This window comes from Apis cerana, linkage group LG6 (genome assembly GCF_029169275.1).
Source record: "Apis cerana isolate GH-2021 linkage group LG6, AcerK_1.0, whole genome shotgun sequence".
Classification (NCBI taxonomy): Eukaryota; Metazoa; Arthropoda; class Insecta; order Hymenoptera; family Apidae; genus Apis; species Apis cerana.
Window position 1 is genome coordinate 9,765,450 of NC_083857.1, and position 27,398 is coordinate 9,792,847.

At 33.0% G+C, this 27,398-nt stretch overlaps 3 protein-coding genes across 9 annotated transcripts in view; 2 read left to right on the forward strand and 1 right to left on the reverse strand.

The window, feature by feature from the left end:
* The window catches only part of LOC107993729 (growth arrest-specific protein 2-like), a 33,660-nt gene extending 29,511 nt beyond the window's left edge, over positions 1-4,149 (forward strand). For all 4 annotated transcript variants that reach the window (XM_017050317.3, XM_017050318.3, XM_017050319.3 and 1 more), the window contains exons 7-8: positions 1,059-1,184; positions 1,350-4,149. In XM_017050317.3, the coding sequence (XP_016905806.1) occupies positions 1,059-1,184; positions 1,350-1,553 (330 nt within the window). In that variant the 3' untranslated portion in view covers positions 1,554-4,149. The remainder of the gene's footprint in view (positions 1-1,058; positions 1,185-1,349) is intronic.
* Positions 419-10,099, reverse strand: LOC107993730 (septin-2). 2 transcript variants are annotated; one of them, XM_062076323.1, is made up of 10 exons: positions 9,930-9,948; positions 6,479-6,550; positions 6,077-6,194; positions 5,658-5,994; positions 5,451-5,562; positions 5,177-5,369; positions 4,977-5,104; positions 4,718-4,891; positions 4,488-4,641; positions 419-1,554 (listed from the first exon to the last, which is right to left on the reverse strand). In XM_062076323.1, the coding sequence occupies exons 2-10, from the start codon at positions 6,506-6,508 to the stop codon at positions 1,550-1,552; spliced, it is 1,251 nt and encodes a 416-aa protein (XP_061932307.1). In that variant the 5' UTR covers positions 6,509-6,550; positions 9,930-9,948; the 3' UTR covers positions 419-1,549. The 2 variants fall into 2 exon arrangements, with proteins under 2 accessions (XP_061932307.1, XP_028520601.1); XM_028664800.2 differs by lacking the exon at positions 419-1,554 and having other exon boundaries at positions 4,191-4,641; positions 9,930-10,099.
* The window catches only part of LOC107993727 (neurobeachin), a 429,179-nt gene continuing 408,825 nt past the window's right edge, over positions 7,045-27,398 (forward strand). For 2 of the 3 annotated variants that reach the window (XM_062076304.1, XM_062076305.1), the window contains exon 1: positions 7,045-7,416. In XM_062076304.1, coding sequence (XP_061932288.1) covers positions 7,258-7,416 — 159 coding nt within the window. In that variant the 5' untranslated portion in view covers positions 7,045-7,257. The remainder of the gene's footprint in view (positions 7,417-27,398) is intronic. The other variant, XM_062076310.1, reaches the window with a different exon arrangement.

Here is a 27,398-nt window from a genome sequence, read left to right on the forward strand (position 1 = left end):
TTCTGATTTTTTTTTTTTTAAAAGTGAACTCTTTCATTCTCGTAGTAATTATACCGATACATATCTAGAATCGTAAATTTTATGAATTAAAATGCAACACTTTATCAATGGTATAGCGTAACAGCATATGAACATTTCTTTTTAACGGGGGTTTTAAATTATTAATGACGAATTTCAATTAAATTTTCTGTTTATCGACTCCTACCATTATTGATTCAACTATTCATGCATCGATTACTTTCTATTAATTCTTATATTGAAAACTATAAATAAAACAGCAATTTACTCGAGTACACGTAATCCAATTTCAATAATCTCTCGAGACAGGTTTAAAAATACTTTTCACTATTGAAAGTCATTCAAATACCAGAAATTAAATCAATAGAAAAAATCAAAATAAATTCAGTTGAAATCGTCCTATTGCATTTTCCTTTTTATTATATATTTTATAATATATAAAAAATTGTTCATTTCAAAATATCGCATTCATCATAATTAACTTTGCTCAAGAATCATTCGTTCAAAAATTAATCAACAAGTGCAAAACCCTCTATTAACCAACGAATAATGGTCGCCATTTTTTTCCTTGCCTGTAGTTTAATTGACACATAATACCAAGCATTTTATCTCAAGTGTTAAAATTAGTGCTCTACATCGTTCGAAAAAATTAATTGCATTTCTTACGTAAGAAATACAGGTAACATTGTAACATTGACCACGAGCGTGCAATTTACTGCACACGAGCAAGTTGCATCGTGTCACGTTCACCATGAATGCCGGCCACGAAGAAAGGGAGAGAAACAATGGAGGCGAACGATCGCTTTAAGCTTTTTCACGTATGCGTTTGTACGCTCGTGGATCCTCGCGTGTCGGATTCCTACATGCAACGGAGCGGATGTTCCGAGAGGTCTTTGCATCGACTTTCCCCGCGACACGTCGAACCGATTTATCTCAGGGTGACGGACGATCACTCTTCGTCTGTCGGAACGTAAAAATACGTCGCCTCGATTCCGTGGCCAACTTTTACATCGTGATATGGCATGCTCGCTCGTTTTTAGGTAAGAAGAGCTACAGAGGCCGTGCAGAGACTTTGCCAGTGCCCCTCCGAGAGATGTTCCAAACTGAAGGTGCGAAAGGTTGGCGAAGGACGGTATCATATCGCTGGGCGAAATGTCTTCATCAGGGTACGTACGATATTCGTATCGTTTAAATAAATAAATAAAGTTTAAAAAATTGCGAATGAACGAAAGAAAAGAATCTGGAAGAAACTTCTTGCATTTTTTAACTCGTTGGAATCGAAAGCGCGTTCCTAGTTATGTATAATATAAAAATATCCGACTTGTTCGCAGCTTTTGAAGGGGAGACACATGATGGTCAGAGTAGGCGGGGGTTGGGACACCTTGGAACATTTCTTGGCGAGGCACGACCCTTGTCAGGTGAGGACTCTCAACGCGAGCACGCCGCCTTCTCCTCACGGCAACAAGCACACCAACTTTCTTCCCATTCGCGCCAAGTATCGCAGTCCTCCGCCGGAATCCGTCTCGGCCCGCTAGCCTAAAAGCACAGTGCCTGTTATAAATCCACGCCACTTCACGTTCATATTGCTGTTGTTGGTTCGTTTCGTACAAGTAGAGAAACAACACGTTCGACAGGGTCAACTCTCGTTCCGCGTTTCTGTTTCTGAAGCATAAGAGGTTGCAAGGATACCAAGCTGATAGATCGAACATATGCATGCTTGAATTCTTTATGGAGTAAAGAAAAGTCACTAGCATTTTTGGAAAACGGTATATCCTCCTTCTTTCCAACTATCGTCTATAGTGTGTTGAGGATTTTTTCGGATTCGAAAAACTATCAGCCAATGTATCTCTGTGCTACTCTTATGATTTATATACATACACTACAGATTTGTGTACACCATTATCTGTCACATATGTATAAATTATACAGAGGATGGCACTATTTTTTCTTACATTTAATACGCCTGGGAAGCACTAACAATTCACGTATGTTCTAACAAGCGTGTTAATATGTCATCTTTCTTTAATATCGAGGAAACGATATTCCTTGATATTCCTTCATTTTCATATATGTATAAATCTTGACGAATATGTATATTGTATAGATTTATTTACGTTCACTCGTTTTTTTTATACACTCATATAAGGTTATATTTTGTGTTTATATTACGAGCTATGTACTATACATGTACGTATAAAAATACGACTTGCGTTTATTTATATATTTCCTTATATATTCGCGTAAGTTGTTCATTTAGAAATACAAAGACTTGCCTTTCAATTCGTAAACGTTTAAGTGTTACGCATTCCACGGATGATAGGCATATTAACGCTTGATTTGGAAGTTATCTAACAGAAATAGATGGGAGGGCAATGCACCTGGTAGAGGTAGTCGTAATACCGCAATGACCAAAGTTTGTAATGGTATACATATATGTCGAAACGACCACGGGCAATAATAGTTTATCGGAATATCGAAGGTAACGGTGAACAGTCTGTCCATTGCGACTCGAACAATTTGCCTCAGTTTCGAAGTCGATCTATGCGTATAATTAGAAGAAAGTGCAATTAAGGACTCAGGTAATGTTTTAAATCGATGTTTATCAGGCTAAATAGAATTACAGGAAATTGTGCTTTTTGATCGAACGACTCCGTCTTTTGTAAAAATGCAAACTTTAAGGGATAGATAATCGTTTAAGAGATTGCGGGATTTCTGCCTATTTTATGGACAAACGAGAAAAAAGGAATACACGATAATAATTACTTATTTGTACTTGGTCATTGCTGCGGCCCATATGGGTGAATCTCGTAGTGCACTTAAATATTTTTCGCAATAAACAATGTAAGGCACATAGATTATAATAAATAAAAAAACAGGGTCGGTTAAATGGATTAATCGCACGCTTAAAATATTTAAGTATTTATCGTTAGATTATTATAAAATAATCGTGTCAAGAAATTGACTCGAAATATCATTATACTTCATGTTCAAAGAATATCTTTGAACTTTTTTCATTATTAAAATAAAAATCTAACTTTTTACATTATTCTTATAATTACCGACCCTGATGATAATTCTTACACTTTGGCACATAATCGATACATATTAAATCGGCTAACATGCAAAATGCTTTACGATAACTGCCATAATATATGTTTTGTACTTTTATAATAAATACGTAGGATAAGGAGTAACAAAGGACGTATTGTATCGAAATTACAAGGCGATGTGTATTTATTCGGTTCACAGAAATGCAAGGACACAGTGTGCAAAGGAATACCAAAGCAAAGAAATATACGACGAGCAATGTCGGCACGTTGAGGCTATTAACGTTGTCGTTCAGAGCTTTTTGTTTTGTTAGACCTTTTCCTTTCTCTCGTCTAAATTGATTTTGTACCATAGTGTTATTTTTTTTTAAATTATTATTCGACGCGTAGTCTGTAATCGTTCTCTACATATCTGTTTCCTTCTTTACATATTTTATTTGCAAAGTGTATTTATTTGTAAATTATAACAGAATCAATTGCAAATGTAACGATAAAAGCAAATTTATTATTTTTCATAGTGTCATTATTACTACGCGCGAATGAAACTATTCCGCCATACTATATTATTATTATCAAAAATGCGTTATTTGATAAGTATATGTATATGCTACGGTTAAGTTGTATGTACCTGTTTAATTCGACGGAGAATATTTTAAAATATTTTTCGTCAAACGAAATTTTATATTTGTGGATATAATACCATGCGTTTTGTTTATATTAGTTGCTATCGTGTAAATTCATTTATATAATGCTATATTTTTTGTTGAAAAGTGAAATGAACTTTAATTATGAATGAAATTATAAATATTTCATTGCACGATAGGTATCTTTGACACTATCCTCAAAATCATATCTTGTTTATTTTTTCATAATTCGTAATGTGATATTGTTATATATCGCATATTCCACTTTTTTACTTAATGTTAGTAATCAAAACATGCTTTTGTGAAAGTAACTCATAACTAGTTCGTATATTTCATATAACGTACATACATATGCCGCTAATAATGTTAGTTTTATTTAAGTATGATACTATTATGTTAATTGTTATATTTTGTTGAACAATAAAATATTTAATTATGAATCTTTTAGATATTTATATAATAATTAATTAAAATGAATGTATTTGTAAGTAACAAATATATTTTTATTTTTTTTTTTTAAGGTGCACATGTTAATACAAAAAATTAAATTTGGTAAAAATCACTTTTGTCATAATAATCAGTCTGATATCTAATCTATAAGTAAAGAAATGCGTAAAAATACAATAAAAATTATAATGTTTGGGCATATTGAATAATTTAATTTCAATTTTAGTAATTGATTGTTACGCGATTAAAATAATAATAGTCATATATATAGAGATACAAAATGTCGCATTTATTTATAGTAATGTCAGTTTTTATTTTTTTTTGCTTTTACCTAGTGTTAATGTGTGATGCTGAGGTTGTTGAGCGAATTGAGTTTTTCGCCTATTGAATTCTAAAATATCATCCTCGAGTTTCTTTCTACTTTCTTCCAGCTTTTTCTTTTCTTCTGTATGATCTTTTTTTAGTTTATCGAATTTATTATGAAGCTAAAAATATATAAATAAGATTATATTATAGAATAGATATGTTAAAAAAAAAAATTAAATAGTTAAATAGTTTTACCTCTTTTTCCGCTTCTTTTAATTCAGCTTCTTTTTCTTTTACTCGGGCCACGAACATCTGCCGCATTTCATCTTCTTTTTGTTGAAGTTCTTGTAAATGTATAGATCTTTTTGCTTCGCAAGTTTGTTGAAAACTAACTGGTTTATTTTCACTATCAACATCACTAAAACCCATCTGTAAATCATAATTATAAATATAATTATAATTATATATTAAATCGTTTATAGAAATATTTAATTTATGATAATATTAATGAAACCTGTTCTAATCGCTTTCTACGATATAATTCATAATGGCGACAATGCGTCTTTTCTCTCATATCTTCCATGTTTGTCCTTATCAACATTTCGCGCAACTTAACGAAATCACAATGGGATTCATTTTCCACTAAAAAAAGAATGAATTTTATGAATAGATGAATCATATATTTTAATAATACTAAACAATTTTTAATTTTACCTTGTACTGTGCCCCATGGATATTGACGAGAACGCATCATTTTATTTCCGACTCGAACAAAATCTGTGCTACCAACTACTGCAAAAGGTACATGAGCATTCATACTAGTATTTACTTCTGCGACGCTTTCGTCGTCAGTAGGAAATTGATAAATATGAACACCATTATTTTGTAATTCAGATATAATTTTTGTCTAAAACAAAAATTTTATAATACAATATAAAATCTGTAATGTATAAATATATTTATATATTGCTATCATTTCTGTATATACCTTAAACTTTTGTAATTCTGTTTTTGATATTGTATCAGCTTTAGCAATAATTGGTATAATATTAACTTTTGTGTCAAGTTTCTTCATACAGACTAGATCAATTGATTTTAAACTACAATTATATTAATAAAAATTATATATTTAAGCATTAAAAAAAAATAATAAATTTTATACAAGAAATATTTTATATCATTTTATATGTCTCACCCATGTCCAGTTGGACAAATGAAATATAAGCAAACATGAATACGACTATCGTGATAAGTTGCCAAAGATCGTTTTATCTTTAATTCTTCTTGTAAATATGCTTCAAATTGAGCATCTATATAATCAACAACTGCTTTAAAACTATCTTCTTTGTTAATTTGATCTCCATATCCAACTGTATCAACAATAGTAAGTTTCAATCTAACATTGCTTTCTTGCAATTCATATGTATGGGCTTTGAGTTTTACAGCAGGAAGATTATGTGAACTTGGAGTAGATTCAAAACTTGTATTAAAGAGAGAATCCATAAGGGTAGACTTTCCAAGACCAGTTTCACCTATTGTAAAAGAACAATTATAAACATTAATTATAAAAATTTTCATTATTCATATTAAATTATAATATAATATTTTACCTACCTATACAAAGAATATTAAAGACAAATCCATTCTGAACTGATTTATTCACCAATTGATCTGGAAGACTGTCAAATCCAACATGACCAGATAATTTTAAATTACGTATGGTAGATTCCATCTGAAAATATATAGGTAATGAAAATATATGGTGAAAAGTATTAACGATAATAAGTTGACCGGAAATTAGCAGTACAATCCATATACGGAATACTTCATTAAGAATACTGTTGTTATGACAGAGAACCAACGCCCTATAAACTATAAACATTAAATATATGTCATCAAAAGAATGGTTTTATGTTTATATATAAAAAAGATCACTTAAATATAATTTCTTTCAGTAGAAATAATAGCTAAATAAAATATAATACCGGTGCAAAATTTAAAAAAAATGACACCTACCTTGGCACGCTCAACATCTGCGGACGCCATTTTTACTACTAATGACGCGTGCGTTACTCAATCTATACTTCCCTGTAATAACGTACATATATATATTATTATTCATCATAATTTACAATGCTTATTCATAAGAGATAAAAGCAAATCAAAGAAATATATCAATTATTATTTTGCAATTATTTTTTTATGTATAAAAATGATTTTATAAATATGTAACACAATATTTTTCAAATTTTTCATACGTATTTAATCAATATTATTTGAGATTATTTTCAACTAACCAACAATTTTACTGATAGACATTTAAATTAACCAATAAATTAAATAATGTAGAAAAAAATTGATATATATAATTGACAGTTAATTTGATATAAACAATTCATAATTATTTGGCGTTGAAATTTACATTCTGTTTTCTTGTGATATTATCAGTATCTTTCAATAAATAAACTTTTCTATAATATTTATTCATACAATTTCAAATTTGTATTAAGTAGTTTATAAATCCCGCCATCTCCCCACCATAGTGGCGCACGCCGCTCAGGTAGGAATTTACAAGCTCAGTTAGTGTTGGTACTGCGACCGCGTCGCTAGGGTGTTTCGCGTTGCCGTACTGGCAAACTCCTCATAACAGTGTCTACTTTCTAACATGGCAGATCAATTTGTGTTGTATTATCATGTGACGAGGAAAAGCTCTCGTTTATAAGACGGTTTCTGTGTAAACTATCGTAGATTTTCCTCGCGAGGAAAACGTGTTGTCAGCTTAAATAACCGTCGCGATGGCGGACATAAAAAGTCCACCGTTCAGTGACATTAAACGGCCCGAGGAGGTGGTGGCGATGGCGATGAACGACAGCCTGAAATTCGCCGTGCTGATCGGGCTGATCGAAGTGGGACAGGTGTCGAATCGGGAAGTTGTCAACACCGTGCTTCATCTGGTGAGTAACAATAAAATTTTATAAATCCATCCGGCATGCCGGCTGTCTATTTCACGGTCATTCCCGCCGATTTCACGACATCCGATGAAATCTGTCAATTCGACCTGTCAAACTGTATGCGACAATCAGTACGGTGCACGATTGTCGCATTCTATAAAATATTTCGTCGTTTGATAAAAACGGATATTAAGACGACGCGAGTCAATTAAGAGAGGACACAAACCGAATCAGTAACGCTTCTTTTTCTTATGATTATATTCAATGTTAACCTGAAAACCTTGCTCAAATGTCATGCTACTTTTACAGTAAACAAGACCTTGCTTACATGTTTTTTTTTCCGTTCATTTCGGACCATATGTTTCGTTATATTTTAAATTTGAATTCTATCGTCATTCAATTTTATCAATTCTTTTTATTCGAATAAATTTATCGATTAATATTTTCTTTATCTTTTTTTTCGGAATCTATCTGTTCGCTCTTCTTATCACAATTGAAATTTAATTTCAATTTTCATAAATTCACGCGTGTCGCGAGTAATTCTATCATCAAGGGTTTATAAATTAAGGGAAAAAACGTGTAACGCGACAATTGTAGATTCGTAGCGACAGCAAGTTTATGGTTGCGCTTTTATTACATTCAATCACGCATTTCATAGTTGCTGTGCTAGGAAGTGGTGTTTATATGTCAGCTTGTCGCGTTCTCGATACCATTTTTATTTCTCGAGGGAATTCGGCTTGCGCGAAGTGTCCGTCGCGCGCCACGTAGAAAAACACGCTTATCACAGTGATCTTGTTGCGCACACTGTTCCCGCGTGGGTCGCTCGTTAAAATTTCCGTCGATCGCGTGGCACACCGATCGAGCATTCGTTTGTTAATCAACTTTCGATTGTACGATTAAACATATGAAAAATATTCACATCATAGAAATTTTGGAGTGATGGTAAATAAATTTAAAAAAAAAATTTTGATTCGTTCATGGTAGTTATTTCGATTATTCGAAATAATAATATATTGAGCATAATCAAATATCAATAGATTTATTGATATTAGATTATTGATATAGATATAGATATTAGATAAATATGACATATTTTTTTTATAATTATAATGTGTAAATTTGGAATCGAAATTATTTAAAGGAATTTAAATTATAAACATTAGAGTTTAATCTATGATGTATATATTCATAAAAAAAAATAGTTTATTCCAAGAATATTATTAGATAAATTTCCAAAAGTTTCACGATCTATTTCGTAAAATTTCTGTAATTAAATCGTTGATGATACTATTTTAGATGAAGTATAATTTCTCAAGGACGTAATAAGTGTTTGTATAATCTTTAGGAATAGGACTTTCGAGATTTTGTTCAAACAGCCTAAAGCTAATCGAGCAAATATAGATAAGCATAAATCTTGGTAGAATTCTTCGTGTAGAAACTATAAATTATTGAACATGTTTGCAAATATTATGATTAACCGAATGAAATTACTCAAATTATATCTCAAAGTATCTGTAGCTCAAAGTTTTGAGTAGATAACATAGATAGCAAGAAAAAAAATAAGAAATTCTTCTTTGCTAAAAATAAACTTTATTTTTAAATTTCATTAAGTTTATAAATATATAAGTAAGAGTAAAATTTTGAAGTATATTTGATTGAATGTGTGTTTCTGTTGAAACTCGATAAACTTTGTTCTACGATAGCCTTGGATTTGTTATTCATTAGTCAAATTATTCTTAAATGGAAAAAGATAATTAAAAAGATAATTAGTGAAAAAGTATTCTAATGATTACTTTTCGAAGAAAATTCAACATCGTTGACTTGTAGTTAATGAGTATACATTGATTTATGAAATAAGAAAATTCTAATATATTTACTCTTAGAAATTAAAAAAATTCTTCAAGCTATAAAACAGGCATAAATTAAATTTGTTAAAGTATTTAAGTAAGAATTTCTTCTTAGAGATCATCCGATATTAGAATCCACACTATATATTTTCCATTAATCAATTTTTCATGCCTTATTATTTATAAAAATAAATATCAATATATATCTTTATAAAACGTAATTTAATTTGGGATTTAATTTCCTTAAAAATAATTTTTGAAAATTCTAATCAATATAAATTCTAGCCGATATAAAAAATATATTTAAAAGTATACAAAATTTATATTATAATCGCCACTAAACGATTAAAATTTTCAAAGAAACATCTCAGTTATTAATTACGTGAACAAACGACGAAAGCGTCAAAAATTCCTTCATACCGCGATCGTAAACCTTTGAAATCCGTGGTCCAACAACTCCACTCGTATACCAGATACAAACAGCCTCGTTAAGATTTCGTTCAAACATCGAGCAAACCATAGAAACACGGTATATAGGTAGACGTGGCCTGCCGAAGACAAATAGGTAGCACGTGGCAGCGATTAATGTCTCGCGTCACGGTTGCACGGAGTTACGATCGCGCCGCTTTTCCGATTCCATCTCTCTCACCCGGTTGTTCACAGAATTACCTATCTGTATCGCCGATTTCTCCTCTTTTCCATTGATCTTCTCTCGTGAGGTTTGTCACGCTCTACGAGACGCACGGACGCACAGACAAACGTTTGCCACGGGTTCGCCTCGACCCTGAATCGATTAGCGTCATCGGCGATCCTGGCGCGGCTTTGGGACGAACGTGACTGAAGGATAGGATCGGAAGTGGGCTTCATTTTCTGGAGAACGGGCTCTCTAATAAAGTGAGAGCGTGGAGGTGAAGCGATCATGCGTGGATATAGGTTTATGTAGGTGGATACACCGAAGGTATAGCGAAGAGATTTTCGTAACGATGAAGATTGATCTCGAGGATGAAGGTAGTGTGTGAGGAGAATTTATGCGTATAGCTAGATTGATATACTTTTATTTATGGATATATTTATGGAAAAATATAGGTAGACGATTAGTAAAAGATCGTTAAATTATCGATCTCGTCGAGTTGGAAAGAAGTGGAAAAAATTCGGTGATATGGATTATATAATATTGAGGGAGATTCAATCGATGCTTGTAAATGTTGTTTGAAAATTCGTATTGAAATAAAAAACAAAAGATTATCGTTCTGTCTTGTTTAATTATCCGTGATTATTAGTTTACATTGTTATAATTTATAATTATTATTTATAGTAGACTTTTATCCTGCATAGAGAGTATATGTTATTAAATTAAAACGATCGAAATAGTTAAATCATTTACATTCCTTGGTGATGACGATAAAAATATTTTATTGATCGAAATATTTGATTTCCTCTTCGTCTCCTTATCATCTACTTTATTTTCACATCGTTCAAAAGAAAGCTTTTTTGTTCCGAAAGAAAACAGAGATTTTTTACATATAAAGATTAAAAACTTTTATCTTGCAATTTATTTCTCACTTGTGAAGAATATTTAGATATTATTATTATTATTATTATTTAATCCTTATTTAATTCTTCACTGAAAATGAAAATTAAAAATTTCATTTATATTTCAATTAAGTATAATTTAATATTATGATGCAAGAGAGAAAGAATTATTCAATGTTTTAATTGCTCTTAAAAAAGTTGAATCGGTAATTATTCGTGTGATTATGTTATTTAATTATATATTATACGTTTAAGTGTAATTATTTCTATTATCCTGGACTTTAAAAATTAAAAAAAAAAGAATTTTAAATTGTGAAATATTTTCTAATATCTTCTAAACATTATCACAATTCTTTTAATTCTTTAAGGTAAAATTCTTCAAGGTAAAATGTTTAAGACTTTACTTTAAAAATAAAATAGTTGGGGAGAAAAAAAAACTCAAAACATCAACGACCCTATTTAGCAAAAAAAAGTTACACCAATAAAATTTCATTCCCTGTTTGTCCATAAACTTAGATACTTCCGCGTGTTATTTATTTTTTTTTTATTCTCAGCAGATAATAGAAATTTACAAACAACTAACTAAACTACAACTAACTAAATTTAAAAGTAACAGTTTATATTAATTATTAAAATAATAAAAGAAATATAAATAAACTAGGAACTGCAAGTGTAATTTGTATGCACGCAATATGATTTTATTAACCAAAATTCAAAATCGAATAAAATCGAATTAAAATTTAATTTCTAAAAAGCGAAATAGGAGAAAAAAATATTTGTACAAAGTTAGAACGTAGCTTTCAATATATTTATGAGTGATTGAAAATTCTTATCATAAGAAAAATTATAACGCGAATCGCGAAATTATAGTTTTCTAAATTAATCTAGAAAACACCGATATAAACGATACATAAATCCATATAATAATTATTTCAACAGATTATCGCGTAACGAATCCTAATCTCACGTATGTAGAACAATTGATAATAAAAAAAACCACCTTGCAGATAAACACGTTCGACCGAATTTATCGTCTAATTATTTCAAAGTGCCATACTTCCGCGAGCGCTAAGTCTAAACTATCAACAATACGTACTCTTATCCGTGAGTAAACACAATCGGAAGCGTTTAATAAGAAATTTTCGCAAATTTCAAATTCCAACTTCCTCCTCCACGGTATGGATAAAATTTCGAAGGTGGAGCGAGTGTGGCAACCTTGCTCCGAATGCATGTGCGCAATGTTTGACGGGCAAATTTGCATAAGTAACTGATAAAGTGGAAGCAGTTTCGAGTTTTTCCATCCGCAGGATTATTCGTTTATCTTCCGTGAACGCGACGCAACGAAATTGGCTAATTAGTCGGGTAACTCGTTAGTCTCTTCCCTGTACTCTTTCTCTTTCTCTCTTTTCCTCCCCTTCTCCCTTTTTTTCCCCTCCCTCTTTCTCTCGTTCCCTCTTTAAACTCGTGTTCTGATTATCGAATTGAAAGTTAGGAGGCAACGATGACACGTTTTCGAAGCGTTGGAACGAAACACTGTTTCGTCGGATGAATAGATATTTGAAGAAGTTGAAGCGAGATTAGATTAAGTTCTTTGGGTAGCTTGGAAAGTAATTCGGTTTTCTCTTCGCGGAGTTGTAATCTCGCGCATATTGTCTCCGCGCACTTGTCCCTGTGCTTTATTGTGTTTCCGTTTGGAGGGAATGTTTTATTTGATCTCTTGGAATATGAGAGCATGGCGCTCTGAAACGTGGCGTGAATTTTGAAAATTTTTTCGCTCTTTCTTGGGAATGGAAAAAATATAGCAGTGAAGGATAAATCGAGAATAATTATTTTATTCCATTACATCTTAATGTTCAATTTTCATGCTTTAATGTATTACGCGTTATAAAATTATTAATTGTGATTTCATTATTTTATCATTATTATTATATATATGTCGTAGAATAATATATATATAGAGATATTGATGTATATAATATCACGATGAAATTAATTTTTAAATAATATTGCAATAGTAAGAATTATTACGATGTCAAAATGATTCTCGTGACTAGCACAACACATTTATCACGATAAATTATTTAAGTGAAAATAACGATTAAAACTTCGCGATATTTTTCACGATAATAATATGTCATTTATAGTATGTTTTATAAATGAAATGATTTTATCGTATTCGTTGAAAAGAAATCGAAGTTAGATAAAAATATGTCTATATTAGAATCTATTTCAAATCTTAACATAAATATTCCATTATAGTATTCTGCTATCGATATCAGTCGGGTCAATTGTTTTGTATATCACATATATAGATATTTACTTCCTCCTAAACTTTCAAATCAATAGGACACTATATCCCATATAAGGAAATATTTACAAGAATTGTAGAATTTGTTGTAATTTTCGCAACACGACTCATGCATATCACATCGAACTACAAGATTTCATTGGAAAGTTTCGTTTCGAAAGATTAAGCTCAATTTCTTCAATCCTGAATCAATTTCGTTACTCCATTCGTGGAAAGAAGAATTTTCATGACAAAAGGGAAATGTTAAACTTCCAATTCGAATAACCCTCTTGGCTCGCACACAATTCTCGCGCAATCGTCCAACGATCGAAATCCCTTCGATCATCCCATCCTTTCTCCTCCCCAATTTCGTATCTTCGTAGAACCTCCTCCGCCCAGTTTGCACCTACAACACCTTGTCATGCATCCCGCTTATGCTATCGAGTCGTGCACGTGTTGAATCACCTTTTGTTTCGTTTCACGCACAATTAATCACGCGAACAATAGCACGTCCACGAGTTATATGCAGCGCCCTGGTACGAAGGGTGGAAGCGAGGGGCGCTTTTTAGCGCAATTGATAATTAATGTAAACGAGAAACGCGTCTATCCGTTGTGTATCCATTGACGCGATGGAATGGTGTTTCGACGTGGCCTCGCGTGTTGCGTTGCGCTCAACACGACTGATTTTACACCCGATACATATCGGTGAAACGAGTTTCTCGTCCGAGGTTGGCCAGCGATCGTTACTCTTCCATTCTCCGTATTGTTGCCGAATCAGACTGGTTCGATCTCCCTTTTAATCAATTTTTCCAAAGCCACGTGTTTGGTTTTATGCTTGGTTCAGGAGGATATCAGGAGCTCGAATCTTGGTTTAACCAAAAGTGTTGACCAGTTTCTCTTCTTTTTTTTTTTTTGGTCGATGTGTCGTTCGGATGGTTTGATTTAACTTAACGCACCTTTTTTTAACGCACCTGTGGTGTTATCAAGCGGTCGTATCTCTGGTTTCGTTGGAATGCGACGAAGGAGGAAATGGAAAATACTTGTTCCTGAAAATATTGTGTATTATATACACGTTCAATTCGATCTTATTCTTACTTTTTCGAAGCAAATTTTAATCAATTTTGGAATTAATTTATCAAGGAAAAGGAAAAAGAAATTCATTTCTTTTTTTTTATTTTTCTATCGTAATCAAAAAGATATTATTGGGATTGTATCGTGTCTTGTGGAAATAAATGTACACGTGTGTGCCAATATTTCTTTTAATGGGAAAACACGCGAGACATCTGGTTCAAACTATTGCATCAACACGCATCGCCGAGTATTTCGTATTCCATAAATGTAAAGACTTTAGCTTCTCGTAGAATTTGATTTCTGCATCGATTCCAGCTTGATTCTGAAGAATGAATTTTAATTTGTTGAAAATTAAAATGTTCTACGTGTAAAATGGCGGTAAATTTAATAATAATAGAGATAATTCAGAAGAAATTCTCAACAAAATTAATTTTCTTGAGAACGCGCGACTTTCTATATTTTAACGAATATAATTCTCTTTCAATTTATTTTTATCTTTATTGTTGTACATTTCATTGTCGATTCTTTTGAAATGATAATTCTATTTTCTTTCACGCGATAAGTAAAATATTCTTCTCTATTGCGTCTAAATTCGAATATATTTTTCAAAAAGTAATATGCAAATAAAAAAAAAAAGAAAGTAAGAAAGACAAATGTCGAATGATTTCTCGAATATTGAATTCTGAGAGAAAGATTGGATACGGATACGGATAGAAAACACATTTATCGAAAAATGTATAGCAAATATGTATTGGATATCGCCAAATAAAGTCAGTAAACGTTTCAATATTCAAACCTGGTACAAGAAAATATTTTGTAACCTGTGGAAAATTAGTATCATCAGCATGAGTTGCATATAAAATAATAAGGTATCGACTGCTTATTAATGCAGACCACGATATTGTAATTTGGTGACCTTTATACGTAGCTTTTAATGTATCGTATGAACGATTACCTTCTCGAAGGTCCATTCAAGAGATAATAACTTGGAACCAAATATAGCAAAGAAGATTCTTCATAAGAAAGATTCTTCGTCAAATTTCTTTTGCTCTTTATTTAATTTAATTGCGTTACACAATTCTTAACCGTGATTTTGTCATTATTTTTCTTTCTGTACCAAGATTTTTAAAAACTAAGATCCATTTTTATATTATGCGTTTTAATCGTATCATTTTAAATAAATATATCAATTATTAAAATTTATCGATAAATTCAGAGATTATCTCTGATTATCTACGAATCTTCGAACTATTCAAGATATTCGAGTTTCTACAAATGCCAAAAAAAAAACTTCAACTCTCCTCTCTTTATTTTCTCCTAAAAAATATCAATTATTCGTTATTTCGCAATTACAATTTGATCCATTAAAAAAGAAGAAAAAAATCTCCCTCCTTCACAAAGTCCTCTCCGAACTTGGCCAAACAAACGCCCATCTCAGACCCGTCCCACCTTTGAAATTTTTCTTCATCCACCTGGAGAAATCTGGAGAAAAACTAACCAAACTCGGCCTCAGTTTCGAAACTAATTTTCAAAGTGCGATTCGTTACATCTGTCGGTGGGGGCTAGCGACTTCTCTCCTTCCGCCGATATCTTCCCCGTTGCCCGATATCTTCGCGCACGACCGGTCAACGAATTTCCATCCGACTTCCTCCTCCCCACTCCTCGTAAAACAACGTCATCGCCTCCTTCGCGGAGAAGATCGATCCCCGTTAATTGATTGGACAAACGTGCGATTCCGTAATTTCCATATAAATGGGAATGCAGATTCGACGTGTTGCAAGATGAGACCGTGGTGGAATTCATGGCCTATTGTCATCGTTCGTTTCTATTCGCGTCCCGTAGGACGGCCGCCAGGCGCGTGCTCATCGATCGGCGCGCGCGTCCACAGTTGGAAATCGATTGTCCACGCTCGTATCGCTTGACCACGAAACTTTTAAATTCGCGCGACGATCACGCGAAAGAAAGAAAGAAAGAAAGGGGGAAAAAAGAAAATACGGCATACGTTGGACGGCGAGGTGGTTGGAGGGAAAATTTTGGAGGGAATTTTGTTTTCTTAGACCGAGGAGATTAGATCGTGGAGCGATCGTGAATGCGAATTTGTGTTGGTTTATGATTGTGCGTTTTTTTTCGGGCAGGAATTTTCGTAATGTTCGTGATTGAGGAAAGTTTTTTTTTTTAGAGTTTTTAATTTATTAGGTTGTCGGTGATATCGTAAATTTTCTTATCTTAGATACACGGGATTTCGTATCAGCATTTAAAAATTGTAATACGCGTACAAATCAACAATATGTATTATTTAGAGAGAGATTTGTAAATAAAGTAAGAAATAAAATTTTTGATTAGAGAGAAAGTTGAAAGTTGTTGCATTGTATTAATCAAGTTATTTGTTCATATCATGAATTTTCTTCGTTCTTCTAATTTTCACTTCTGATTTACAATCCAATTTAGACAATCCAATGAATCGACTTATATTTAACGATTTATATTTAATTTAGCTGTGAAAATGAACGATATCGTTTAGATATCTTATCATACAAAAACATATCTTACATCATAAGTATTCTTGGAAATCGTATCGATAAATAAGCATTGATAATTATACTCATTTCTATTGGATGAACGAAATACTTTTTTTAAATTTCATTTTTTCCTTTAGAGATCTATAATTAATAAGTAATAATACATAACGCATAATACATAATCGTTACGTTAATCTTTCCAGTTCATTTTTCACTTTCGAGACTGCACGTGATCAGTGAATAATTTTCAATATTCCTTGACATCGTTACACTTATATATATCTTATGTAGATTCCTTAAGAGTTGAAAAAAAGAATAACGTATTATTATTTACTATGTTAGAAAATTAAAAAAAAGAAAACAATGATATAGATTCACTGAAATCAAAGATTAGCGACGTACAAACCGTACGCGTGTATTGGCACGTTTCGGCGAGTAATCAGTGAGGGCAATTTCCGTAACTCGAACGACTATCTCGTTGACAGTCATTTGGGTAGGCGGAACAATTTTATGCCCGCAACGCGGACGAAAGCCTGGCCAGTAATTAATTCGTCTATCGGATTCGTATTATTTGGTTACATACACGACGAAACGTAGCGAGTTGTTTCGATCGGTTACAGGTATTCGGTCATCGTCCAAGATAATTGTCGAAGGGAATGGATAGATAGAATCAAGATTACGTCCTCTTTCGTAACTATGTTCGTGGTCGATGTAATTTGTCTTATCGTCGAGATTCCACGGATTATTTGGTAAAATGATTTACTTATGGAGATAAAAGTTAGCTGTGTTTGATGCATTTTGAGTCGAGGTTCCTTATTTGTTAGTTTGGTTTCATCGCGATTGCGTATTTGGAACAAAGAGATTGAGAATTTGATGTTTCAAAATTAGGCAGTGTGTGATTTCTTTTAATATCGTTTCACTATGACATTTTTAATTCGCATTAAATTATCATTTTCTTCATATTCTTTAACATTATAAGTCTCACTCTGAATTTTCTTCATCGAAGCGATAGTAATTTTTCTTTAAATACAAGTACAAATTTTTGCTTTCTTCTTTGCAGCGTATCTTAAATTCTGCATTTTTTTCCACATTTTGGTAATCGTGATTCCTGCTGTATTACAAATATTGCATACGTGTCATAAATAAAACTATTAATTCTGATAACACGAGGCGTATACGATTCAATGGTTGGTTTAAATGCAAAACCAAAAATCGATTCGACAACGTGTTAAGGATAATATAGGTATTAACGGATTATATCAATGATTATGCAAATTTATACAGATAATGTTTTCGCATTTGAATCGTAGAATAAGGAACAATGTCGAATATTAACAATCGAAATCTCGAAAACGGAAATAGCAATTCGACAATTTTCTACAATCAAGATGGAACCCTTAAGTCTCACAATTAAAAGTCTTAGAGCAGCTATTAGAATTATCTGTTCGAATTAGCTCGCCTTTTAGCCAGTCGTATATTAATTACCCGTATATATAACGCAAACGAGGGCTCTTCTCTTAATTCAAATCGTTGTGAGGTTACGAACAATGAAAGCACGCAATCATTAAAATGACTAATTAGTAGGTAGGTGTACGTTGGGTTATTATTACGCATTAGGGTAATTAATCATCGTTTATACCGTGACACGAAACTAACGATCATTCTTCACGATCTCTTCGAATTCGTCCATGTATCGAAAATATTTTTCACGAATATCTAATTTGAATTTTTCTTATCAATATTTATTTTTTATAGATATATTTAATTCGATCCTCGCCTCAATTATTTTTCTTTTCGCTTAGCTCTTTTCAATATATTTTTAGATATACGAAATGATGATATTTGATTTTTTTTTATATCATTTCTTTCTTCAATTTTCCCTTATTAATCCAAGTATTTCATTTTTTCTTATTTCCAATCCCGTGGTAAAATTTTACTTTTCTTTCCAATTATAAAGCAAAAATTTTGTACTCTATATATAGAAGTCTCTATATATAGAATCACGATGCAAGACGATCAAAGTTGCCCTTTTCTCTCTCTCCTTATCTTTTTTGAACGTTTGATAAAATTTTATTTCAACGACTCGAATCACACTTTCAAAAGACTTTCCAAAGATTTGTTCATAAAGTTATAATACAAATTTCTCTCGTATCCAATTTTTCTAAAACGTCTCACGTACACCGCTTCCAACATCTCGATCCAATCAGGATAAAGCGAAAATTAAAATAAAACAGAACGAAAGGGGGGAGGGGGAGGTGGAAAAAATGGTCGCGCGAGCGGAATAAAACATAAATGCGAGCGCACACGACTGTTACGCGATTTCTATTTATTCGACTATATTTTTTTTTCTTTCTTTCTTTTTTTTTTTTTTTCTGTTCGACTCGCGACACGTGTTACAGTTGGCAAATATTTTCGTAGCGCTTCTGTTAGCGAGCGTTCGATGCTTCGAAACGGGCGCCGAATCCGAAAACTTGATGATCAAATACACGAGTTGGCCGGTGCGCGCGAAAGAGAGGTCTCGTACACGCACGTACACACACATACATATATATGTATACATATCCCCTCGTGTGCATCAAGCCTATAAATATCGGGGTAAATGTGGCTGGAGAATGTCGGTAGATAGCTATCTCTATCTTCTGATACGATACGATCGATGAATTTTCCTGATTTTTCTCTCTCTGTCTCTTTTTTCGGTCGTTTTAAATCGGTATTCGCATGGATGGAAACCGGTTGCAACTAATTACGAGGATTACTCGTAATTACTTAAACTTTCTCGACGACTTTACATCACTACTAATTAATTGGATAATCGAGAGACAGAGAGAGAGAGGGGAATTTTTGATTGCGTAGTTTTGTTTGAGATATCATTGGATGGTTGTAACGCTGAATGGAGTAGTAATTTGTAGGATTTATTTTTAGATTATTAGAAGGTATATGATTTTGTAGATTAATATTGTAGTTGGTAATTTTGTTTGGAAAAATATATTTTATTGTGAACGTGAAAATTATTCTCGTATTTTTCATTATATAATCATTATATAATATTATTATTTTTTTATATTCTTATTATATCTTTATTATTAACTCGTTATAGATAAATCAAGTTTATTTACACGTTGATTATTGATCAATCACAAATCATCATTTTTACCTATAAGTTCTTCGAAATTTTTCTAAAATTTATATATTCGATCAATTCGAATTTGTATATTTGTATTATATTCATTCATATAGATTTTAAATCCAAATTTTAAATATATAAATACATATAGTGATCGTAGTCTTCATCAGATTTTCGAAAACGAATATATATTTGTCATATCTCTCTTTCCTTATTTAAATTTCCCGCAAATACATAAATTTCCATATTGTATATAATTGTTTAAGAACGATTGCAGTCTTCCTCAGATTTTTCAGAAAGCAAAGCATATTTATCAAACGCGCAATAAAAGAATCGAGAGATGTGGTATTCTAAAGTACCGCACGGATCGATTAAGAGGTACAGATCAATCAAAGCTGAAGCTCAGCTTCGTTCCCTCGGCCGAAACGCTCTTCTCGTTTCAATTAGAAAATTGCTCTCGACTGATGACATTAGCATATCATCCAGAGAAGCGAAACGCGGCGCGTATGCATTCGGTTGTCTGCGCCAGTAATGACATAACTACATCTTAACTCGATAAGTACGTTGCGGTTCATAATATAACAGGTTTGCCGGCGAACTACGGATTACACACTCCCGTTATCAAATCGTATTCGAAGTAATTCGGAGGTCAGCGAGTTTATCGTGATAATAATATCGCGGCTCGAAATCGTGAACTGGGTTTCTCGACGGAAATATACTCAATTGAAATTACAACGATGACACATGTTATTTAGACGATAAAGATTCTTAGTTATGAATGATGAATGAGAAGTGGGAAATGAAGCGAAAGTGAGGGGAGATTTCGCGGTTTAAATTAATTAATTAGGGTTATTCGAAATTTAAGGTGAAAGGAAATTTAGGGAAAAGGGGTCAGGTTAGAATTTTCTTTAGAGAAAAATGGAAAGAGTATCGTGTATGTTGAATTAAATGTATTATATTGACAATGATTGAAAAGAATAGGATAGAATTTTGTCGTACGGAGGGAATGTAATAATTTTATTTTAAATGTACTCGTAATATTTCTATTCTTTATTTTTATGTTAAATTTGATTCGAGAAATCATCTATTGAAATTCGTTGTTGTCAACACGAATGCGAAAAATATTCCATTAAAAGTTAATAATTCTATACTCATTATTTCTCCTGACGAGAGATAAACGGATATTTGAATTATTCATATTCGATTATCGGCTAGCTTTTTTTTTTTTTTTTTTTTTTTTGGATCCAAACAATTCTCGGCAATATGTTTTATAAAACAAGTTAATCCGAAGTTTTAATTGACGCTGGAACAAAAGACGGACGCGGGATAATTAATTGATAATTGAAAATCAATTTAAAAACAAAAGTTGGTAAAAACTTCTACTTCTTATTATTATTATTATTATACTTTGCGTTACTTTCACTATACACCGAAGATAAAATAAAACAAAGCTTGCATTTCCAATTTTAAATCTCGATCCATCCATTATCCTCCATTGTTAACGCGATCCATCATTATCTCGTGTTTATTAAAACTTCCTTATATCCGCTTTATTCCGCACATATTTTTTTTTCCCAACGTTAATAAAAATCGATTTAAAAGCGAAGCCAACGTAACAATACGTCAAAACTTATTGAAATACTCGTTGGGATATTATACTTTATTACAATTTCAAACGAAATTCAATGGACAAAGGCGCGGTGATAATAAGCTCCATTGTCGATCGATCAATACCGACTCTTTTTTCACTTTCACGTTTTAATATTTCACTTACCCTTCACCCCCTGAGTTTCTCACCTTTTTTCCCTTTCTTTTTTTAATCGAACAGCCAAGCGCAGCATAGCGCTCTCGTATTGTAACCAAGAAAAAATTGCCGCGATAAGCGAAATTGTTATCGATACGACATGCTTAATCGCTTTAATCTCCCTGTGCAAATAGTATGGTATCTCTTGATTTGGTGCACAGCTAGCTCGGGTTCGAGCATGATCTCATTAAACCGTGAATTTTGCCGTGTAAAGTTGTATCGTAATTATATTTTGTCGTGTCATTCGATTCTTTATCATTAGGAAAAGTAGAAATATTAATCCTCCTTTTCTTTTTCTTTTGCTGGTAAAAAATGGAATTCTCGATAAAATGGAATATATAATATATTAACGGAAAGAAAAATCCTTAGTTAGTTCGATTGCGATTGAGAAGTAATAATTTATTCGATATTTTGACAGAAATAGCTATTTGACGTTTTAAACCGTATAAGTTGTTAATTGTCGCGAAAGTTTCAAGGAATTTTGTGACGCCTGCGAGGAGCATTGGAATGGAAATCTGTTGCAGAGATGAGAAAATTGCTGAGAAGTTGTAAATAGTAATTTATCGTCAAAGTGGAACACAGTCGATTCGCGAAAACGTATGAACGTAGAACGCTGAAACTTTAACCACTGAAAGAATTCTATAATTTTCTATAATTAATTATCCGTGTAATTAGTTGATTTATGGAACTCGTTGGACAGGAGATTAAACGTCACAGCATTTTGATATATCATTCTTCATTTATTCATCCATTAAAATTGTCATCTAAACGTCACTTTGCGTTAATAAATTTTTAATCGATTTCCATAATATCTCCGTATTATCATCCATCGATCAATTTACTTTATCTTTCTAAAAAAAAAAAAAAAATAAAATAAAAAAAGAAATTAAAAATGAGAAAAAATTTCCTCGATTAATACCCCTCCTTCCCCTCCAATTATCAAATAAGATTCTCATGCAACGCGTACAATTAAATCTTCTAAATAAATACACTCTAACCAAATCCATTTCACCATTCTTCATCTCGAAGAAGGAAAAAGAAAAAAAAAAAAGAAAAAGATTTTTCTCCATTTGGTTTCCATTGATCGAAACGACTCGACGGTTGAATTGTAAATGGCGACAGATACCTGCAACTACTCCGTGGTCGCGAAACTCTTTTCGCTCGGTGAAAAGCTTCGCTGGAGAAGCACCGGTTGAGTAATAGCGCTATAACGATCGAAATTTTTGGCAACGGTCCACGTTTACGAGAATTTTTCCACCGCTTAGGGGCAACGACTCGGGGGACAAATTTTTCGACCGCATTTTACGCCGCCACCCGAAGAATGCCACCCCCTTATAGCAAAAACACTCCAGTTAAGCGTTCCACCCACTTACTGTTTCTCTCTCTCTCTCTCTCTTCGAAGATGAAATTACCTGTTTATTCGACTGTTCCGCGCGACTTATTGGGGTGATGTTTCGAGAGCCTCCGCGCGTTACGCTTTTATTACGAGCATAGAGAGATCGGTCGATATCGGTGCATCGATAGAAGTGGCTGGCTTTGATCCAGCTCGGTCTACACCGCGTCAATGTTTCTTTTTCCCCCCTGATAAAATAGCGCAGGAACCTCGTCCCTTTGAGATTCTCTCGATTGAAGATCGAGGCTCTTTTTTTTCTCACCCGCTTTTCTTCCTTTTTTTTTTTTCCTTTTTTTGGGTTTGACTATTTTATGCGAGATAGGTGGTGGAAGAGAGCTTCTCGGTCGGAGGAAGTGGTACAAATGGAGTGGTTAAGTTAATTCTTGAAACTGATTCTTCGATTTCATTGTGGAACGTGTATGATAGTCAGAAATTTGAGTTTGGAATTTTTGAATATACAATTTTCATTTTTTTTTTTGTTACTTTATACTTACATCTTATTTTATTTGGAAAAAAATATTACGATGAAAATTCTTCGTGTATTTCCATAACAGAGATAGATCAGCTTCACGATTTTGTAATATTTGCTAATTAATAAATATAATTGAATTGTTCATCGAGTAGGTTTGTCAATTGATCAGATTAAGGGAAGTGAGATAAGAAAGAAAGTTTAAAATGTTTCATTGGATAACATTGTTCGAGTTAATGGAAGAAGTTATTCACTTATGGTATCATCAGGGCGGGGAAGAAGAGTGAAAAATCGAGTGAAGTTCCACAAGGAATACAGTCGGATGGATTGATGCTATGGCAGTAGAGGTGGAAATTTCTAAAGTTCGTTTCTTCTCGAAAACATGGTTCCACGTTTCCTAACTGGTCAAAGTGGAGGACTCGACTTTCAAACCACCTGAGACCCGTTAAATGTTACTCCTTATCACTTATCACTTCTTCAAACGATAAATTTCCATTTTTGGTAAAAAAAATATTCCACCAAAATGAAATATACGCTCCATTTTTTTTTTAAGTCGCAAGATAACGATAAACAATGCGTTCATGGTATCATTGGTTCCTCCCAACTTTTTCATTATTTTTAAACTCTTAAATCTTGCTTCTCACGCATCCATACACGTGGTTCGTCATTTCAGGATGATAGAGGGTTGCGAAACTTGCGAGAACTAAACACATCCTTTTCTCACTACTTCCATTTTCTGGAACGCAAAGTTTTACACCTTCGTTGAAATTTACCTCCGTTTCTTCTTTCGTACGTTGCTCGAACGAAACGAATGACTTTACAAATTTTATTTTCCCCTCGTTGCTCCACACTTTCTCGACGATGATGAAATTCGAAATGACGATTGAACCGCAGGCAAAAATTTGAATGAACTTTATTCGCGGGAGAAAACAAAAAAAAGACAAATCTAAAATTTCAACAACAAGCAATAAAAATATTCTTCGTTCCCGAACGAATATAACACACTTGAAAAACTTCATAATCGAAATAGATTAAACGATTGATGATACACATTGAAAACTAATCTCAGTGAGTAATTGCATCGCATACTCGAATACGTCAACCCAGTGCGAGCCAAACCCATGAGTCAGCTTGGTTTATAAACGGTCGTCAAAATCAATAAGCGCAAATAGCGGCTGTTAAATTTGATTAAAATTATCATCGATATCTATCCCCGATCGGAACATTGTTCGAACTATCCAAGGTACCTCGACGATTTATCGCTTATGCTTTCGCGGGGACGTTTCGCTTCGATCGCGAAGATTTTTTCTTTTTTTTTTTTTCCCTTTTTGTTTTCGGTACGCGATAGAGAAACTCGTTAACTCGAGCGGCACGGAGGAGGGGGAGAGATAAAGAGAGGAGGAGGAGGAGGAGAGAAGTTGGTCGTATTAGCGAGAGCTGCTCGGTCAATAAGAGGCGCCTCCACTACTTGCACTGGATTTTTGCCGACGTAGCCTCTCCATTTTCCTTGCGAATCTTGGGATAAGATTTGCACGTGTCGAGGTACGTACCGTTTCAGGGAGTCGGCTGGACGCTAATTGCATTTTTTCAGTTGTAAACACGAGACATGTGTACACCGTTTGTTCGTTGCGATGCTCATTGTGTACAAGGATTGATGGTAGGCGACGATTTAATCAGCGATCTTCCACTACGTGTATTCGACAATGCAGTGTTAATAGGTGTGAAGAGATTATTGGTGGATGTAGCGAAGAAATCGATGGTAACAAATAGGTAATAGATGAGGAATCGAATCATTGTTCTGATCTTGGAAATCGTTAATGTTTGACAGTGTTAATGCGAGAAATTGAAAATTAGAAAACGGTTTAATAATAATGGATGATAGGTGAAATATTGAAGAGATATTGAAGAATTGGAAAAAGGAAATTCTCAATTGGTTGAAAAATAGATAGGACGTGTAATTTGAGATATTTACATCTCAACACACCAGACAGTAATAATTAAAAAAAAAAACGTTTACGTAATTTCGACACTTTAACTCGAGACTCTGATTGCGTGAGAGGTAAAGTAGGTGGTAAGTAATTTTTTCAAGTGGTAAATGCGACGGAGATTTCCGTGAAAATAAGAATCCTGGTAATGTATAAGTTTCAGAGGGTTCGCGTATAGGGTACAGGTGGGGAATCCGTTGTTAAGGGGGTGGTTAGAGCCTTCACGCTAGGTGGAGTGCAGCGAATGTAACGACTGGGGCGGAGGCCATCGAAGGCTTTTAGAGCAGGCGGGTTATTTTAGGAGAGTGTAATGAGGGTGTTGCCAAAAATATTTCAATCTAAAGGGAGCGGTAACTCTATTCAATATCTTGTAATTACACGTTCGTGTTTCACTCGAAGGGCGTTAAAATTTGTCGCGATACGATCAGTCGTATTGCAAAGAAAATTTGTTTTTTTAATCGTTATAAATGATATTACAGCGTGGGATTATTTAATTCAATGTATATTAAATGTGTTTTTTAATTAATTTTGCAATAGCGAACGTCATTCGTTCCACCTTTGAAGAATTTAATTGCAAGTTTCCGTTTGTAATGTAGCCTCAAAGTCTTCATTATATGGAGATTAATAGAATTAATAGAATTTCTTGTGACTCCATATATCTCATATATCCCATATGGTTACGTATGCTTGAACTTGGAAGCGAATGGGTAAAGATTAATATGGCAAGATAAAGGTACCACGTGTATCGAATATTTATTGTACTACCTATTGTACTTATCCTTCGTTATTTTAATCATTACGAAAATTGATATGATAATTAATTGGAAAAATATACACGAGTATCCCAAGATTTGATAAATATGAATATATTTATAAGTTTTATCGTTTTTATCTTTATTTATAGCACAAACAATTTGAAAAAAAGAAATATCAATGACAGTGTGCAAGAATAGACCGACACAATTCTCTCCTAAGGAGCGTCGTGGCACGAACGAGTAAAAATTAAAAGCATCTAGGTACATATTAAATATACGTATCATCGCGTGTTAGGAAACAGTTTAGCGCTCACTTCGAACCAAAGACAATTTTGTTAATAGATAACGAGAAGCTTTTAAACGCACAGATAATCCCCTCTAGGTGTTATCTAATTTACTGTCGCCATATTTCGCGTAATAAGTGTCTGGACGAAATTAAAATTCTCGACGCGAGTCAACAACGGTGTTTGTCGCGAGAAGTTTGCTACGCCGGCCGTCAAACGTTCCCGCCTTTTGTGATTTCCTCCCGTTGTATGGCGGCGGTATTAATAACGTAATGCCATGCAGACGTTTGCGCCGGGCAAGATCGCCGGGTTGAATCGATGAGAATGCTGGGAAAAGCGAGCCCGGTTGCCTGGATACTATTCATCGTGGATTAAGTTTTGCTTCTCTGCCTCCCTTTTTTTTTGCACGATAGTTTAATAACAGTATTTGCCAATCGAGAAGCGATATGTTGTAAGTGGATTAAATAGATTTTGATGCATTTATGGGGAGTTTCAATGTGCCAGGAGGATGTAAAATATCCGAAATATTAAATTTTATTTTTCATTACGAAGACAAAACGAATAAATCTTTATTTTTATTAAATAAAATACTCGTTATAAAATATTGGTAATCTAGTTCTATATAATAATTTTTACAGTTTTACAATAATATTGTAAAATTCATTTATATAGAATTTGTTACTGTATTTGTTACAATGAATCGTTAAAATTGTATAAAATTTTTTAAAATTTTTCAAAATTTTGCAAAAAGGGAAAGAGGAATTATTATTGATTTATCGCGAATATCGATTCGTTAGTAAGTTGAGAAAATATGTTTGTTACGTTTCAAAAAATATGCAATACATATTTCTTTCGAAATTTCCATCATCATTTTTCCTACGGTAAACAATTTTACTTTCAAAAATTTTCTGAAA